Raw genomic sequence first — 19,983 nt, forward strand, 5'->3', positions numbered from 1 at the left:
AGAGCATTCATTATTTCAACAAAAAAGCTTAATTTTGAGCGAAACGTTTAAATACAGTTAATCCATGAGGCTTTTATTTTGAAAGGGTGGGACTGGGTGGGGGAGGGAGGGGGAGAGGAGACATAATCATCATGTTTGACACATAAACAGAGGTTATTAAATGACAGGCTTCATCACAAGCAGTTCAGTTAGAATTCACTCTCTGGGGCTTTTATTTTGAAATGGGGTGTGGGGTGTGGGGGAGAAGGGGAGAGGAGACAGAATTATAATGTTAGATAAACACAAACCGGTTATTAAATGACAGGCTCATCACAAGCATTTCAGTTAGGATTCACTCTCTGGGGCTTTTATTTTAAAATGGCGTGTGTGTGTGTGTGTGTGTGTGTGTCGGGCGGGGGGGGGGTGGAGGAGGGGGGAAAGACCTCTAAAGATCCCTAAGAACTGAATGACTGTATGAGAGACACAGAGAGATAGAGAGGAGTGTATGTGCGCGTGTGTCTGTGAGTCTGTGTGTTTATCAACATCACTAATTGGCTCAATCACAAACACCTGTGTGCCTGAAGCCATTTCATGGAGATAAACAGGGAAACACCTCTCAAACAAATCATCAAAACTCCCATAACCGTAGCTCCTATTGCTCCGATATTAATAATTGAGGGGAAGAATGAGTTGAAGAAAATTGTGTCTGTAGTGTAAAAAATGTGGCTTAACTGGCGATCTAGAAATGGGGTACCGTGTTCTGTGGAAGATGTTTTTGAAGCAAAATTTAACATTGGTCTCTATGGAGCAGAAAGTTGGTTTTCCTCTCAATTAACGGCTTCCGTGTTAAATGTGGAAATCTGTGGGATTCCACAGTAATTTTTCTACGACAAGGACAATATTAGCTACTTCTACATCCAGAAATTATGCATGAAGAGTGAAGATTGTGGACACAGTGGCAAAATACAAATGTTTTTTTCACAAGAATCTCAAGCTGCTCTTCACTCTAGCGGTGACATCACACACTCTAAGCTGCGCAATACACACCCATTATAAAGTCAGAAAAGGGCTGAAAAATCATAAAAGTTAAATTGCTGCAGTTCAAAAAGTTTAAAAGATATCAAAAAGCTGAATCATGTTGGCAATAGTTGAGGGTTTTCTCAACATTTGAAAGTTGAAATGGTGTCTGTAGCTGAAAGTATGAGGAAGTTGAAGGATTTGAAAGTTGAAGAAGTTTAAGAGGATTTGAAAATATTCTCCATAGAGATCCCATTCAAAAATAAAGTTGCTAAAAGCTTAATAATTCAAAAAGTTTAAAGGTTAGAAATAGAAAAAGTCATAGCAGAGATGAGCTGAAGGAGCTGAACATTTTGATAGTTGAACGGTTTCTGTAGCTTAAAAAATGAAGAAGAAGAAGAAGCGTTGCAACGAAAAACAGGGGGGACGGAAGAAATAGAGGAACTAGAAAATGCATTTCCTGCTGAAAATGCATTGGAATGCTGAAAGCTGAAATTAATTGTGAAAAAATTGCTGAAAATTAAGAAATGGGAGACTATCTGTCTGAAAAATGTTGAAGCCCGAAAGCATTTAAACTGCACTGATGTAAAACCTTCTCGTTGAAATGTCTAACTATGGTGTCTGTAGCTGAAAGTATGAGGAAGAAGAAGGCTTTGAAAGTTGAAGTATAACAGGATTTGAAGATTTTCTCCATAGAGATCCCATTCAAAAGAAAATTGCAAAAAGCTTAATTCAAAAAGTTTAAAGATTACAAATATGAAAATTCAAAGCACCCCTCTCCTGAAAGAGCTGAACATGTGATATTTGAACAATTTCTGTAGCTTAAACTAATTTCAGAAGTAGTGATATTTGTAGTAATAGCAGTAGAAGTTGTAGTTGAAGTAGAAGTATTATTAGTAGTCAAAGTATTAGTAGCATTAGAATAAGTAGTAGTAGTAGCAGTAATGATATTTGTAATAGTAGTAGTAGAAGTATCATTAGTAGTAGAAGTATTAGTATTTAGAAAAAGTAGCAGCCTAGTATCAGTAGTAGTAGTAACCCTCTGACATCCTGTAGCGTTGAAGACTTTTGACTGCAACAAACCGAATCCAGACGCGCCTGAGATCATCCACGTTGACCGACTCCCTCTTGTGTAGGCACTGGGCAGAGTTGCAGCAGGTAAGGCAGCGTTTTTAATTCTGGCCCGCTGTGGCATGTTATGATTACGCTTTCTGAGAGTTCTTGGATTGCAACATATTTGTTGCTCAATTTGTATTTGTAGCAACTCGTAAGCGTAACAAGAGCAGAGTTGGATTTGTTATAATTAAGCCTTTTTTTTTACTTCTATTGTCAAGCCGAGGGGCAGATCCGGGACTCAATCGCAGATACAGACACAAGAGACGATGTGAAGTTTAAACTTAGGGATCTTTACTGGAAAAAAAAAGATCAAAAACAAACTTAAAGCGACTCCAACGGAGCAGGCAAAAATATCCAAAATAACAAAAGAAAGGCAAAGGTACAAATCAGGGAAACTCTGGAGCATCGCGCAAACACGAGGGAGACACAATAAAGGACCAGACAGGGAACGAACAAGGACGATCTGACAACCGGAGCAGGGAAAGCAGGGGAGTATATATGTGTGTGGTGATGAGGAGATTGAAGGCAGCTGAGTGGACTGGGCAGGTGAGTGGGATGAGTGTAATCAGGGGAAACGCACACACACACAGACAGAGGGTACTTCTCAAGTCTCTTAATTATCGTTTCCTCGCTCCTCGCATGGTTTCCTCCATGCATCCCTGCAGGGACTAAGACGCAAGGAAAGGACCCAAGTGAGGGAAACGGGGATGCAATTAAGAGACTTGAGAAGTACCCAGAGACACAGGAACACACACACAGAGACATGAGGAAGCTAACGGGATGTTACATCTATTGAGTTTTTTTTTTTTTTAAAGGTTGTTGCTCTTTTGTCATGTTCTGACGATCAATAAAAAGAAAATGGGGAAAATACATTGTGTTATTTTGGTCATATAAATGCAGGCGTGTGCCGCGCAAACTTAACGGAGTGAAACGATTGTGTTTCAAAGGCTTAATGTCAACAAATATCTATTGTTACATAAGCACTTGTGATAACTCCATAATTTTTAATAGTTTTTGACTTTTGGTCTTTACAACGCTCATGAGTTATTGAAAATGTTTGTATATAGTCGATAGAATTGTACACAATTCAAATGATTAGGAAATAAACTATAGACTGTAATTTCATCTACATACTTTCTTTGATTAAAAATAATATTGGCATCAGTAGTTTTAATGATGCTGCTTAGAGCTAGTGTTATGAAGTTAAATAGGTCATAACTCCCTCTCCAATATAAATTTTTTATTGTTGTGAAAAACTGGATTTATTTAAGTTTCAAGATTACAATTTACCTTTGCCCAACACTCAGTTTTACTGAGTAGAGCTTGAATGCACCATAATGCAAGTCAATGTAACCTCCCTTAACGTTTAGTGTGTTTAAAACACTAGATGTTAAGCACTCCTAGTGCTGCTTATATGTGTCACAATATATTTACTTGTATAAGTTTTAAAGCAAAAGTAAAGTCACTGAATGTATTGTGCACTGTGAAAGAAACCAGACGTCTCACGTCACTACCATATAAACCTGAGAGGCGAGGCAACGCAATCCGACCGAAAAGGCCCAGACTAGAGGCTTGAACGCGGGCGCCCGAAGACGCTCACGCGCCTCGGAGGGTTGGATCCCCCTCGGCTACAGACGTGGTCTCTGTTCTCGAGAACAGAGACCACACGCACGCATCTCACTCACAGGTCTGAATTCAGGTACTGAAAAACGAGAGCGGATGTGGTCTGAGGAATTCGCTCCAGAACAGTCTCTTATATGTCATAAAACGTGTGACTGATCCTCCATTGATCAGTGATTGGCTCCATTTGAATTCTGTCCCCTCCCTGGATCGATCCTTTAGCGAAACATCTTCTCTCCTCGCAAAACATTTCTTGACTCCGCCTCTGGTCAGCTTGTCCTCCCCACTGACCACATCCTCCATTTGCTGCATGTCCCACCAGTTTCCCTGTCTGACCCTCAAACTATTCTTACAGTGTTTTAATACCTTTAGTGACTATACTTTCATGATTTAATACATTCAATTAGTTAATATACTGTAACACATAATATCTTCTATAAGCAAGAATATTGTAAACATATTGTGACTAACATATTATTATTGTGACACTTCTACTCATCAATAGGGGGGTTATTTAATCGTACTTATAATGCGTTTAATACTGAAATTCTCCACACTGAGAAGCACCGATCGATTGTCTGACGGTTGAAACCGGATGGTTTTCACAGAATTCCTGCTGATATTTAATCAGATTCCTGATGTCTGTTAGATGAAGCTTTCTTGTAGCTCTTCTTCTGTCTCCTTAGTGGCCTTCCCTCTTTGCAAAGAAGCTCTCCAAAAGTGTTTTACTCATTTTCACTAGTTTGTGGGCTTAATTTTTGAGGTAACGTATCACATGACCGAGACAAGCGTCTTGACATGTCAAGAGACACAGGCGGAGTTAATTAGGAGAGAATCCGGGCATTTTTCAAAATAAAACTTCTTTCAGACTCTGATAATCAATAAAACGGAAATAATATAATATTTATTCTTTCTGTGCGGCGCGGTACCAAATGACCTACGGACCGGTACCGGTCCGCGGCCCGGTGGTTAGGGATCACTGGCCTGTGGGACAAAAGGCTTCTTCAGTCAGTCTGTTGAGCAGGACTGAGACAGCACTGTAGAATTTGCAAATTCTTATCTTTTATATAGAATGTTTATCATAGAAGGGTTAAGCCATAACAGACAGTCATTGAATGTATCAAGAGTAAGGCTTAGGGACAGAGTGATTTCTAGACAGGCAATTATAGATCACACCCGTGCGAGGGTCCTGCGGGGAGGAGGAGAAGGTTGAAGTTAGCCAATAGGAATTGAGACAGACAAAAGGGGAGGTGTTTCAAACTGTGTGTGGGAGGTTTTCAAAAAGTCTTTTTTCTCTTCTTTGCAGTTGCTCCCAGGGCACACACGTGTCTACTCGCTGAGGAGCTAGAGGGGAGTTTTTTTGCGTGGGTTTTTCTTTTGTTAGAAGTGTACTTCACTGTATAATTGTATTTGCTTCAGTCGGATTAAAATCCTCTTAATTGTAAACCAGTTTTGGTAGATTTATAAAGAAGCAGCGCTGCTAAAGACTGCAGCACCGCGTGCGTACAGGCCTACTCTCACTGTGGGGCAGTTTGAGCCCCCAACACTTCACAGAGACCCGACTCCATCCTTCATCCAGGATCAAGCTGCACTTGACGGGCAGACAGCAGCACAGAGAGCAGGACTCTGGTGGAGCAGAGGAGGACTCTGTGTTCACATCACGATGCTCGCTGCTCAAACACAGTCACAGTTCATGGACGATGTTTTCCTCATGTTGAGTTTGTAATGTGAAGATGTCAGCCATGTCGTCTGCCCAGAGGAGTGTTTCTGTTGCTGCTGGTTACAGTCCTTATGATGCAAATTCAGAAAGTACACGACAGGAATGTACTCCAGTTTTTGTTGCTTGTCATGTTTTTACTTGTGTTGAAAATTACAAGGTTACAAGGTTTTTATTTGTCATTGTACAACAGGGTTGCACAACGAAATTTTGATTGTAGTCCCAATTTGCTACATAGACAAATGGGCTGCGTTTCGTTGTGCTTCCCCTGCGTTGCATTAGTATAATAAATTATCCTTGAGTCCTTAAAAAGCAGGAAAGACCTTGGCGATGTTTCAAACTGCAAAATGCATCTCTGCTTCAAACCTGTGTTGGAATCTGACTATATGGCTTCGACATGTGCTGTGAGACAAAGAGAATCAGGCCTCCCCTTTTCCCGAGTTAGAGAAAGACCGTATCCCCCACCCTGAAGACTGTCACATTACAGTGTGAACTTCCTCCCCCAAATGAAACACTACTCTCATTGGACGAGAGCAGGGATGCCAAGGCGGGACTTCCGGTAAGACAACCAGATGCCCCCAAAAATTATGCTTTCCTGAGGTTACCTGAAGGCACCGCTGCAATTTAATTGGCCGAGGGCCAAGACTCCCCAGGACCCCTGTGGTTTATATTGGCGGGACAAATATACCAGCTGTTTATCAGTTTGTACTTTGTGTTCGCATTCCTGGATGCGAAGCAGTTTTCCTGCAGACGTAAAGAAGATTTCTTCAAAGAGAGACAGAAGCGCATTTCTCACTCTTGTTCGAGCCATAAGGACGCAAAATTCCCTCATCCAGACGATGAGATTTCTCTGCTAGCGAGAGAATCGATCGCGCCGCACAAAGCCACGCATGCCTGAGTTCCACCGAAGCTCCCCGCTCGTGAAGCCGGAGGTTGTTTCTGGTCAGTGCGGAGGTCAGAACTGCGACTGTGCAATCAGAGAGTCGCTGGCTGCACTTCTTTAGCTGAGAGGGCAATCTTTCTTACTCAAACTTTTGTTTTGGAGGATTTGTTTTATTTTGTCTTCTTTCCCTCCTATTTTACCAACCCACACACACACACATATAGCTTTGAGCTAATGTAGCTACAGGTTGCTCTCAACGGCTACAGGCACGTGTAGAAAACAAGGTCCCTTTTTGGCTATCCGCCATTTTAGAGTCTCTGGTGGTCTCGCGAGAGGCGTCCCCACATTCCAGACTACGTCATACGTCGCCTTAGCTGTCCCCTCGCTCCCCCCCCACACACAAAATTGTCTGTTGATTTTAGATAGCGTGCTCATGAATGTATAGTTGTTGTTAGTTTAGATATTAGTTGACGAGATCACTAGTATTAGAACGTAATAAACTCTGTTATATTTTACAGAGCAGCCGTCTGTGATTACTTTGTGCATGTATTGTGATAATAACTGTATATGTGGTCTGTGCTCGAACTTAAACCTTCACTTTCACTCTGAATGTGTAATAGTACTCAGACTACTGACATTGTGAGTGAACACTAATTATGAGACTTAGTTTTATCGTTTGGTTATTGGTCCCTGTTCACAGGGTGGTGCCCCGTTATTATTAATAATCATTAATAATTGTTATTGACATTAATAATTCTGTTGATGTCAATAATTTAGTTTTCTTAAATGCTGATAATCCAAACACGCTCATTTTCGTTCCCAACACCTGTATGGCTTTGAAAACTGTTAAATATAATGTTGAAATAGCACTTCACTGATTTGAAACACAAAGTTCACTTTACTTGTGGAAACAGTTGCATAATGTCTCCTGTGGCTCTAGAACAAGCTGTAACTCTGACATAATCAGGGTAATTTCTGTTGGGCTTGAAACCTAAAACCAAAACTATCTGGCCCACAGTGTCATCACAGAAATGTAGCGCCCACCCTCCTGTCCCCCTTCAGGTAAACACCGTTAGCGCTGTCAGTACTATTAGCACTGTTAGCTACGAGCCACTAGGCTCACTATCAACATGTTGAGAGCCGCTGAGTGGACATCGGAATGCTCCTAATCTCTGATCTTGCACCTTCAACCATTGATATGAAAAAGAAAAGCAGCAAATATTCCCAATGAGACGACACTTTGGGGGCATTTTTGCATGAAAGACGACAGAAGAGATTGCTCGACTAAACTCATGGAAGTTTTCAACAACGTCTGCACGACATACTGGAATCAGGGATGAAGAGGTTTAAACCACTTTCATAAGATTGAGGCCACAGTCACTCACTGAGCTGACGGGCAGCTCAGTGAGTGACTGAACGATGTCAGCTGTCTGGCCAAGAAGCAAGTTTTCATGAAGTATAAACACAAACTCACATGCTATTGAAACAAAGCTTTGTGTATCTTGGGGGAATCCTGGAGATGGAGCTAACATGTCACCACAGGACCCTGTGTGGCTGCATCCCGCCCCACAGAAGCCCAAGCTTCAACCCAAATGAAGTGGTGAGCCCATCTTCACAGAGGAGCATTGTGTCATCTAATAGGTGCCATTGGTTACATCTGTTACAACGTGTGCATGCAGGTAGGAACACGCACATGACTGAAAAAATGTGCACCGCATAAAACACACACAGAGACACACAAGTCTATTCTGAAAACCTCAGCAAAACTACATCACACACAGTAGGCAGATGTCTGGAAATCCCCTGTTCAGTCAGGTTGTCTGCCATATTACACAGGGAGTGTGTTATGAAAGGTTTCCAAAGATGCTGATCTGACATTTCTACGATGACTCAATTTACAACTTGCAATTACAAAAAACTGAGCATAATCTGATATGACTCTCTAATTCAGGGATTCCCAAAGTGGGGTGCGCGCACCCCTGGGGGTGCGCGAGCTGCCTCTAGGGGGTGTGCGAGAGGAAAAGTGTAATGGCGTCTGATGGTGTAATAATATTAAATATTTAAAAAAAAAAATATTTAAAAAGTGGGGTTTTTCACAAAATAAAAACATGAATTATAAAAATCCCCTTTGTAAGATTTAAAATTAAAAACGTACAATTTAATAAATGCACTTGAGCTCCTTCCGGCAGTCTTGCCGCCTGCCGCCAGTCGTACACACTAGCGAGCCTAGCTTGTGCAGCTAAGGTCAGCTAACAGCGAACTTCATGCATTCAGCAACATTCATTTAAATATGCTAAACTGGCTGAAATCGGGGAAACTGTCAGGTGGGACATCTGAAGCCATCAGTCGTAAAAGAGGAGAGGGACAGAGAGAGGGACAGACAGAGAGAGAGAGAGAGAGAGAGAGAGAGAGAGAGAGAGATTTTTTTGATTTTACAAAAACACTTTATTTACATTTTTTAACTTTTACAATCAGTTCAACTTTTTTCCTGAACACGATACGTTATCATTTAAAACGGTTCAACAAATACGGTCCATCAAACATAAATGTGTCTTTAATTGTCTGCAGGCTGAGATCTGACTCTCACTTAGCGCCCACTTTGTCCAGTTCTCTGTTCACTTTGTGAACTATTTTCTTGAGTCTGTATCCTTCCTGCTTCGTGAGACCTCCTCTGTCCTTGCTCCTCATGTGAGACCTGGCAGAGCTGGAGAGCTGCTCCTTGTCAGAGAGGTAGTCCTCCACTCTGACTTTTCTCACGTTCTTACTCCTCCTCAGAAACTCCTTTATCTCCTCCACGCTGTAGCCTCCAGAGCCCCGAGAGCTGCCAGCACCGTGTGTAGAGGGCTCACTGTTTACAGCAGAGTTCTCCTCCTGACTGGACTCAGAGTCCTCTTCCGGCCTGGACTCACACTCGGCTGCTCCTCCACTCTCTGTAGTTGCCACTTTCTTGGCCTGTGAGCTTCCTCTGCCTCCTCGCTGTTTCCTCTTCAGCTGAGGGGCCTTGAGCTGCTCCTCGTCTGCTTCCATGGCCACCTCCCCACCTGCCTCCACCTGTCCTCCAGTACTCTCCCTCACCTGCTGTACCCCACCCGTCACCTCCGCTCTCACCTCCTGTACCCCACCCGTCACCTCCTGTACCCCACCCGTCACCTCCGCTCTCACCTCCTGTACCCCACCCGTCACCTCCGCTCTCACCTCCTGTACCCCACCCGCCTCCTGCACCCTCACCTCTTGTACCCCACCTGTCACCTCCGCTCTCACCTCTTGTACCCCACCCCCCTCCTCCACTCTCGCCTCCTGGGTCCCACCTGTCACCTCCACTCCCCCCTCCTGAGCCCCACCCGTCTCCTCCACCCTCACCACCCGTGCTCCACTTGTTCCCTCTTGTCCGTCCTGCTTGTCCCCTCTGTCCTCAGCACCTCCCTGGTTCTGGTCTTTGTTTGAGCCGTGTTCCCCAGGACAAGCTCTGCTCAGATGTCCTTCTCTCCCACAGCTGTAACATTTAAAATCGTTCGTCTTTGCAAAGATGACGTAGTCAAAGTCGTCCACAGTGATCTTGAAGCTGAGGTTGACCACTCTGCTCCTGTTGCTGGGGATCATGAAGACATGTCTCCTGTGAGACAACACGTGCTGCAACAGCGGAGACTGAAATCCAGAGGTCAACCGTATAACCGGAGTCACCACCTTCCCATGCTTGGACAGCTCTTTGGCGATGGCAGCGCCCGTTATGAATGGCGGCACGTTGGACACAGTGACTTTCACCTCCGGTGAGGCGAGAGCATACGTGGGCAGGAAGCGCTCACCCACGGAGATCCCGCTCGTCAACACCACTTCCGCAAGTTCTATGCTGTCCAAAAAGATGACCACAGCGCTGTTCATCCGTGCTGCGGACTTCACGTGGCTGTGGCCGACAAGCTCACCCACTGCCAGGCTGATCTCCTCCACCCAACACCCGAACAGCGGCGGGACCTTCACGCCGTGTTCCCTGGTTAGCTCCACCAGGCGCATGCTAGCGTTTAGCACGCCGACAGCACCTGCTGCCCGGCTGCACTCCGCTCAAACAAAGACCCAAAAAACTGATAAAAGTACGCAAAAAAACCCCCGTGAACCCTGGACACCCCACTACACCATCATACCCAACATTACCCAACGAAGAAAAATGTCGGAAAACACGTTAATTATCGCTCTCAAAACTCCGCTCCTGCAGCTCCGCACACCTCCTTCCACTCAGAGAGAGAGAGAGAGAGAGAGAGAGAGAGGAATCGGAGGCGAGGGGAACGGAGAGGTGCGTTGGGGAGAGACCGGGAGAAGAAATCGAGCCAGAGTCAGAGGAAGATGAGACGGAGGAGACCGAAAAGGAGGAAGGGATAGCACAGACACATCGGGAGCACATCGGCCCATCGCGGAGTCAAGGTGAAAAAAGAGGAAACGACGCACTACGGGCTTCATATCTGGGTACAGAATAGCGAGAAAGGGGCTACCGCACACAATCGCCGAAGACGTGAGCTTGCCAGCTGCCAGAGAGATGGTGGAATGTATGATTGGGGAGAAAGAAGCAAAAAAGTTGGACATGATCCCGGTGTCCAACAACACTGTGTCGCGCCGCATCGATGCTTTGTCCGAAGACATCCTGGCTTCATTAGTCGCTCATTAATTGTAAATTAAATGTGATAATCTGCCTCTGAGCCTGTGCGTGTGTCCTCGCATCCGTATTGCTCTTTAAAAGTGACGCCTTGTGTCACTGAAAGTTATTGAAACTTTGTTGCAGTGTTTCAGGGCGTTTTCACACCTTCAGTTCGTTTGCTTTGTTGCAGTTGCTCCTTTGTTCGGTTTGTGTTCACACTGCAACATTTAACAGCGGACTAAATCTTGTAAACAAATGCCACGCGCGAGCAAACTGTTCTCTCATTGGTCCGATTTCTATGCGGCTGTAAATAGGCTCGGTTGCTTTTTTTTTTTTTTATTATTAAGGGGGGGGGGGGGTGCGCGAACCCGGTCGGGATGTAGAATGGGGTGCGCGGCCTAAAAAGTTTGGGAACCGCTGCTCTAATTCATCACACTACAAATGTGATAAGATCTATTTCTACAGACAGGCTGATAAAAAAAAAAAAAAAGATGTGCACATTGGAAGAAATGTCTCCAGGGTAAATATTTAACTGCAAAAAGTCATAGATATCAGCAGGCATTCTTTGTTTCATGCCAAGTGGAGACAGTATTTGCAGGATAAAGAGGATTAGCATTAATGGAGATGACAGACTGATCCTCCACTTTAAACATCTCTCACTAACCCTCTTTTCAGTCCTGATACCTGAGCTTATACTGCTGTTTAATTAATAGGCTGTATGCCTCACTATGTGCAAGTGACTGGCATCATTCTTTTCAGGCTTGACTTAAATATTGCTTTCTTAACACTTCTGCTGCTCTTCAACAGGCAGCAAAATATATTGTTCGCAACTGAGAGCGTTTCAGTCGGAGCTAGTTCCAGTAAGTGTATTGAGAGGGAGCCCTAGTCATGGTTATAACTTTATAACAATTAACAACCCACAACTAAAGCTCTGTAACAGGGTAAAACACCACGACACAACAGTTTGTGACACAAACAATTTGTAACACTAATGATTGTACATTTATAAAATTTCACCGCCGAACTGCATGCTGGGTAAAGCTCGCTTACAACAGTCTGCTAACAGCTGGGAGAGGCTCTGTGACTTTACATTAGAGTGTATTTAAATAAGAACCTAGAAGGGATGTGCGGGGGAGTGACCGGTAGGAAATTGGACCCGGGCTTTGTTCATGAGCCCGACTGCGGATGGGAAGAAACTGTTCACGTTGTGTGAGGTCTTGATCCTGATGGACTGCAGCCTCCTACCAGATGGAAGGGGCACAAACAGTTCATGTCCAGGGTGAGAGGGGTCAGCTACGATCCTTCTTGCTCGCTTCAGGGTTCTGAAGTGAACAAGTCCTGGAGGGACGGCAGATTGCAGCCAATCACCCTCTCAGCAGAGTGAATGATGCGCTCGATTAGTTGTTTGTTAAAAAATTATGAATAACATCTTCAAATGTCTCGTCTCGTCTGATAAACAGTCCAAAAACTGAAAATATTCAGTTGGCAATGATACGATAGAAAGAACTGAAAATCTGGGACCTGCAGAGCAGCAACAATAAGCTCTGCTCTTGGGTGTTGAGCTCGCCGCCTCCCGCCTGCAGGTCAGCCGGTCTCTGCTGGAGGATCTGGGTCCGTCCACGGTGGACCGGTCTCTGCTGGAGGATCTGGGTCCGTCCACGGTGGACCGGTCTCTGCTGGAGGATCTGGGTCCGTCCACGGTGGACCGGTCTCTGCTGGAGGATCTGGGTCCGTCCACGGTGGACCGGTCTCTGCTGGAGGATCTGGGTCCGTCCACGGTGGGCCGGTCTCTGCTGGAGGATCTGGGTCCGTCCACGGTGGACCGGTCTCTGCTGGAGGATCTGGGTCCGTCCACGGTGGACCGGTCTCTGCTGGAGGATCTGGGTCCGTCCACGGTGGGCCGGTCTCTGCTGGAGGATCTGGGTCCGTCCACGGTGGACCGGTCTCTGCTGGAGGATCTGGGTCCGTCCACGGTGGGCCGGTCTCTGCTGGAGGATCTGGGTCCGTCCACGGTGGACCGGTCTCTGCTGGAGGAGCTGGGTCCGTCCACGGTGGACCGGTCTCTGCTGGAGGATCTGGGTCCGTCCACGGTGGACCGGTCTCTGCTGGAGGATCTGGGTCCGTCCACGGTGGACCGGTCTCTGCTGGAGGATCTGGGTCCGTCCACGGTGGACCGGTCTCTGCTGGAGGATCTGGGTCCGTCCACGGTGGGCCGGTCTCTGCTGGAGGATCTGGGTCCGTCCACGGTGGGCCGGTCTCTGCTGGAGGATCTGGGTCCGTCCACGGTGGACCGGTCTCTGCTGGAGGATCTACTGGAGTTTGAGCTGAAGGAGTTTCTCCATGATTTCTTCAGAATCTGAATCGGTGGATCCGATGACGAGCATGAAGAATAACTCTATAGAAATAGACCATCTTCTCTGATACTGAGACATCAAAGTCACTTTAAGATTAAATTAGCAAAATATACTTTGATCTCAACTACACCTGAAACGTTTGCACGGTTGTGACAATATCACAATGACAAAATCTGTCAGACGTACAAACACCATGATAACACACACACGCTATCACGTCTGGTAATTATAGCTTTATAATGATATTAAGAGAGTAAAGAGTATAGTATTTCCCACTGAAACGTAGTGGAGTAGACGTAGCAGTAGCAGAAAATGGAAATACCCAAGTAAAGTTCAAGGACTTCAAAATTGTTCATTCGTGCAGACTTGAATAATGTGCTTCGTCACTTTCCAGCGCTGAATGTTGATTATGCGGATGAACTCACTCATGTAGGGCAAACTAAAGTGAACAGAAGTCATTCACTGTCAATCACACATGTTTTGTGGCGGTGCCAGGTAGCTCAGCTGGTAGAGCGGCCGCACCATTTACCGGCTTTGAATCCGACCTGTGACCCTTTGCTGCATGGCCCTCTCTGTCTTTCCAGTCCATCTATCCTGTCAATAGTAAAGGCTAAATGGCCAAAAAGTCATCGAATAAAATGAAAAGAAAGGTGTTTTATGGGGTGGCTTAATGCCCACACAACATGTTGTCATGGTTTCACTGCATGTTAGGAAGATTGGCTAATAAAGTCACGGATGATATAATGAATAGCAATGTTTGATACTGTTGTATGATGGTCCTGTTTGGCTGGGCTGGTTGTTTTCTGCATGATGCACCAGTCACCGGCTGTCTGTTTGCCTGATGTGTCTCTCTCTAAGTATCTGCTGTGTTCTCCTGTTCGTCCGAGTCAGCAAACAAGCAGAGTTTTTTAACCACCACCAGTTGCCAGATGACTTGCCTCTGCCTGCTTAATCTGACTCTCTCACTCACGCCGTTGACAGCTATACCGCAAAGCAGGCCTGCAGATGTTCTGTCTGGGCATACAGTACAATGATATAACTTGCATGACGCCTCATTGTTCTTTACTTCATGAAAAGGAAGCTTTGATTCTATAACTAAAATCCATTTCCATTAATAAAATACAGTATCTCAGCCACACTCATCCTCAAATGGATTAAACAACTTTTTGGTATAACAACTACAGGACCAATGAGTTTCAGGGTTCATAATCATTTTACATGTCAGATATTTCAAAAACAGTTCACATAGATAGCAGACCTCTCGTTGAGCTGAAAGCTGGCAGGGAGCCTTGTATGAAAGTGACAGCAGTTTGCAGCTCTTTCAATATAACAATTTCGCTTCACTTCCTCTTGAACCACTTATGGTTTTATGAGTTTTATGAGAAATATGTCATGAAACATACAGCTGATTTTAGCTGGCTTTACTGACCGTAAATTACATGATAAACATTCACCAATAGAGTGGTCTCGTGTGACGTCACAGTTTAGCTGTCGGCCATGTTGGAGTACACACAAAGCCACTGGCATGCACGGCTGAGTCGCATAACCTATCGGTGGTGAAGTTTTGTGCTGTCTTTGGTTGTGGCAGCAGAGCTGATAGAGACAAGAAATCATTCTTTCCTTTGCCAGCGGTCATTACACATCAAGGAAATGACACGAAGGAGCTATCCAAGCGACGTCGCGAGGAATGGCTGTCACGCATCTCTCGAGATATAAAGGAATGGAATTTGGCGTACACTAGAGTATGTGCGGATCACTTTATAAGTGGTCAGTGATTTTATTTACAAATTCGTTTGTGAACAGTATTTAATAAAGGAAATATAAATTAAACTTGGACATGAGAAGGTTACCGAAGCTTCATCGGCCCGTGACAGCAGTCGGTACCAGAGACGTGTCGAGCGTGTACAACAGCGAAACACATAGATGCAGCCTCAGCATTGCTTGATATGAGTTTAACGTCAGATCATATATATATATATATATATATATATATATATATATATATATATATATATATATATATATATATATATATATATATATATATATATATATATATGTGTGTGTGTGTGTGTGTGGGGGGGGGGGGGGGGGATGAAGTTAGGAGTTAGTTGAAAGTTAATTCCTACACACACGCACACAATGACATGCATGTACAATGTAAACAAACACACGTGTCTGTTTGCGCTGAGTAAACATTGAATATTGCTAAATATCTGACCAGATCTGTATATATTTACTCTTCCAATGACGAGATGAGAATTCTCGACGACCGTTGCTTTGACGTCTCGGACCCATCCACTGACAAACTGATTAGAAGCGTCGAGCCCTTTGTAGCACTCCAACTCGTCTTTTGTGTAAGGACTGGGGGTGTTCACGAGATACGTGTTGATGTTGGCGTAGTTTACCGATGGAAGATAAGTAGGATCGGCACTGAAACGATCTGCACTCATCGTATAGGGATCCAAGTTACCAATAACCTTCAATTTGGCCAGGTAGCGAACCTTTGATGCACTATCCAGTGATTCAAAGTATGGTATTTTCGCCGCACTTCCTTGTTTACTCGCCGCCATGTAGGATCTGTATGTACTCCAACATGGCGGACAGACCTCGTAACTAAGGAGATCGTGACGTAGGTGAGACCACTCTATACGCAATTCTTTGTCTTGAACTCCATCGCTCTTGTCTCACACACACACACACGCACACACACGCACGCACGCGCGCACGCACACACGCACACCTCTTGTGTCCCCGCCTGCTCAGCATTGTGTGATCTTCACATGCATAAAGTTCCCTGTCCAACTCTCTATCTCTGCTTAATGCTCAGGTGTCCGTGTTTGACTCACCTGTGGCTGCTTGGACCTGCTGGCGGGCTGCTGGTCGCGGACCGGCAGAGAATGAACACAGAGGAAAAGGTGCAAAGGCAAGATGACGCAAACCAGGACGGACACAGTCCGCATCGTGTTCTCTCACGGGAGCAGGACGCTAGAGTACCGGTGTGAGCGGAACGGGACGCTGTGTAGCGCAGTGACGTCTCAGTCCTCCTAGCGACACTTCTTATGAGCTCCCAAAAGCTACACACGTGATTTAACCCCTTTCATTCCAAACGCACGAAGATGGAAGGAGTGCAGTAAAGGAGGAGTCTTCTGGAATGAAATGTAATGGAGTAGACCAGCGGTTCCCAAACTTTTTAGGCCACGCACCCCCTTCTACATCCCTTCTACATTTAGGTCCCCCCCCCCCCACCTTAAAAAATAAAACGCAACAGAGCCTAAAAATCGGACCAATGAGAGAACAGTTTGCTCGCGCGTGGCATTTGTTTACAAGATAAAAAACACAAAAAAGACAAAAACTCTTCCTGCACCGTGCCTTCGAACAGGTAACGGACGTTCACCAGAAGATTGGCCAGATTGGTCCGTGTACGTGTTGGTCATTTGTTTTACCGTTAATTCGGAAAAAACTAAATACGGAAATACCATGGTATTCTCGTTTTTCGTTTCAAACCAACAACGGGAAAACGGAAATGTGCGGTCGTATTTCCGTTTTTCGTTCTGAATTCAAAAACGGAAAAACCAAGAACCAAAGTCCCCCAAGGTCCGTGTACATTTTAGTCATCTGTTTTACCGTTCAGTCGGAAATACCATGGTATTCTCGTTTTTCGTTTTTACAAATCCCTTTTTTGTTTTTTCCTTTAAAACGAGACGCAGAGCACAGCAGGTCACCCGAAATAAGAATATTTCAAAACTAGAAAATGCATTTCCTGCTGAAAATGCGTTGGAATGCTGAAAGCTGAAATGAATCTCAAAAACATTGCTGAAAATAGATATCCAATTTTTTTAAAATTGCAAAAAGCTGAATAATTCAAAAAGTTGAAAGATTACAAATATGAAGTTATGTCACCCCTCTCCTGAAAGAGCTGAACATTTTGATATTCGAACGGTTTCTGTAGCTTAAAAGAATTCCAGCGGTAGTGATATTTGTTGTAGTAGTAGTAGAAGTATTATTCGCAGTATAAGTATGAGTAGCATTTGAATAAGTACTAGTTGTAGCAGTAGTGATATTTGTAGTAGCAGTAGTAGTAGAAGTTGTCGTCGAAGTATTTGTAATTAGAAGAAGTAGTAGAAGTAGTAGTATCAGCAGTCGTACTAATAGCTGTAGTAGTATTAGTACTGGTTATTAGTACTGGTAGTAGCAGGAATAGCAGTATTAGCAGTCGTGGTATCAGTAATAATAGTAGTGGTAGTGGTAGTAATAATATTTATGGTAGCAGTAATAGCAGTAGCAGTAGTAGTAATAGTAGCAACAGCAAACGTTGTAGTAGTAGTGGTAATACTCGAAATATTAGCAGTAGTAGTAGTTGTCGCAGTATTAGTAAGAGCATTCATTATTTCAACAAAAAAGCCTAATTTTGAGCGAAATGTTTAAATACAGTTAATCCATGAGGCTTTTATTTTGAAAGGGTGGGACTGGGTGGGGGAGGGAGGGGGAGAGGAGACATAATCATCATGTTTGACACATAAACAGAGGTTATTAAATGACAGGCTTCATGACAAGCAGTTCAGTTAGAATTCACTCTCTAGGGCTTTTATTTTGAAATGGGGTGTGGGGTGTGGGGGAGAAGGGGAGAGGAGACAGAATCATAATGTTAGTTAAACACAAACCGGTTATTAAATGACAGGCTCATCACAAGCATTTCAGTTAGGATTCATTCTGTGGGGCTTTTATTTTAAAATGGCATGTGTGTGTGGGGGGGGGGGGGGGGAAAGACCTCTGAAGATCCCTAAGACCTGAATGACTGTATGAGAGAGAGACACACAGAGAGAGAGAGAGAGAGAGAGAGAGAGAGAGAGAGAGAGAGAGAGAGAGAGAGAGAGAGAGAGAGAGAAGAAAGAAAGAGAGAGAGAGAGAGAGAAGAAAGAGAGAGAGAGCGAGAAGAAAGAATGAGTGAGAGAGAGCGAGAAGAAAGAATGAGTGAGTGAGTGAGTGAGTGAGAGATAAAGAGAGAGAGAAGAAAGAAAGAGAGAGAGAGAGAAGAAAGAATGAGTGAGTGAGAGAGAGAAGAAAGAATGAGTGAGAGAGAGAAACAAAGAAAGAGAGAGAGAGAGAGAGAGAGAGAGAGAGAGAGAGAGAGAGAGAGAGAGAGAGAGAGGGAGAAGAAAGAATGAGTGAGAGAGAGAGAAGAAAGAATTAGTGAGAGAGAGAAGAAATAATTAGTGAGAGAGAGAGAGTGAGAGAGAGAGAGAGAGAGAGAGAGGGGAAAGAATTAGTGGGAGAGAGAGAGAAGAAAGAATTAGTGAGTGAGAGAGAGAGAGAGAGAAGAAAGAATGAGTGAGTGAGAGAGAGAAGAAAGAATGAGTGAGAGAGAGAAAGAAAGAAAGAGAGAGAGAGAGAGAGAGGGAGAAGAAAGAATGAGTGAGAGAGAGAGAGAGGAAAGAATTCATGAGAGAGCGAGAGAGAGAAGAAAGAATTAGTGAGAGAGAGAGAGAAGAAAGAATTAGTGAGAGAGAGAAGAAAGAATTAGTGAGAGAGAGAGAGAGAGAGAGAGAGAGAGGGGAAAGAATTAGTGGGAGAGAGAGAGAAGAAAGAATTAGTGAGTGAGAGAGAGAGAGAGAGAAGAAAGAATGAGTGAGTGAGAGAGAGAAGAAAGAATGAGTGAGAGAGAGAGAGAAAGAAAGAAAGAGAGAGAGAGAGAGAGAGGGAGAAGAAAGAATGAGTGAGAGAGAGAGAGGAAAGAATTCATGAGAGAGCGAGAGAGAGAAGAAAGAATTAGTGAGAGAGAGAGAAGAAAGAATTAGTGAGAGAGAGAAGAAAGAATTAGTGAGAGAGAGAGAGAGTGAGAGAGAGAGAGAGGGGAAAGAATTAGTGGGAGAGAGAGAGAAGAAAGAATTAGTGAGTGAGAGAGAGAGAGAGAAGAAAGAATGAGTGAGTGAGAGAGAGAAGAAAGAATGAGTGAGAGAGAGAAAGAAAGAAAGAGAGAGAGAGAGAGAGAGAGGGAGAAGAAAGAATGAGTGAGAGAGAGAGAGAGAGAGGAAAGAATTCATGAGAGAGCGAGAGAGAGAAGAAAGAATTAGTGAGAGAGAGAAGAAATAATTAGTGAGAGAGAGAGTGAGAGAGAGAGAGAGGGGAAAGAATTAGTGGGAGAGAGAGAGAAGAAAAAATGAGTGAGTGAGAGAGAATTTTCAGGAGATCTGCCATATTTTCAAGCTGGACATCTGTAAATAAAACAAGTATGAGAAAAACATATTGACTTAGACCAGTTTTGAACGTCTCTACACCGGAGACCATAGACGTGTCTTCAACGGAACGATACTGACCTGGATATTACACAATATTGTTTATATATTGCCATAACCCAAACAACAATGTTTTGACCATGATCTATTAACGTTAGTACAGTACATTAACTAACACACATGTCTACTGTTGACTGTTTAGGTTTACTGTTCGTAACCTGCTAACGCTACATGCTAACAAGCTAGCAGCCTCGCCCGCATGATGATCATAACATGATATTAATGGTATGGTAATAATATTTCGGTTTGCAATACTGGAATAAAGTAGTTCAAGTACTTACAGAGTACATCGTTAGCGTGAAGCCTCGTTTATTCCATCAGCTCGTTCACTTCCTCATCACTCAGTAAGAGCTAGCTAGCTCAAACCTTGTCGTGTT

At 44.1% G+C, this 19,983-nt stretch overlaps 1 protein-coding gene across 1 annotated transcript in view; it reads right to left on the reverse strand.

The window, feature by feature from the left end:
- LOC306792207 (stromelysin-3-like) overlaps nt 1–16,274 on the reverse strand; it is a 72,261-nt gene extending 55,987 nt beyond the window's left edge. The window contains exon 1 of the mRNA XM_079289254.1: nt 16,160–16,274. Coding sequence (XP_079145380.1) covers nt 16,160–16,273 — 114 coding nt within the window. The 5' untranslated portion in view covers nt 16,274. The remainder of the gene's footprint in view (nt 1–16,159) is intronic.
- Between the last annotated feature and the right edge of the window lie 3,709 nt (nt 16,275–19,983).

The sequence above is a fragment of the Melanostigma gelatinosum genome (genome assembly GCF_949748355.1).
Source record: "Melanostigma gelatinosum genome assembly, chromosome: 18".
NCBI classification, from domain to species: Eukaryota; Metazoa; Chordata; class Actinopteri; order Perciformes; family Zoarcidae; genus Melanostigma; species Melanostigma gelatinosum.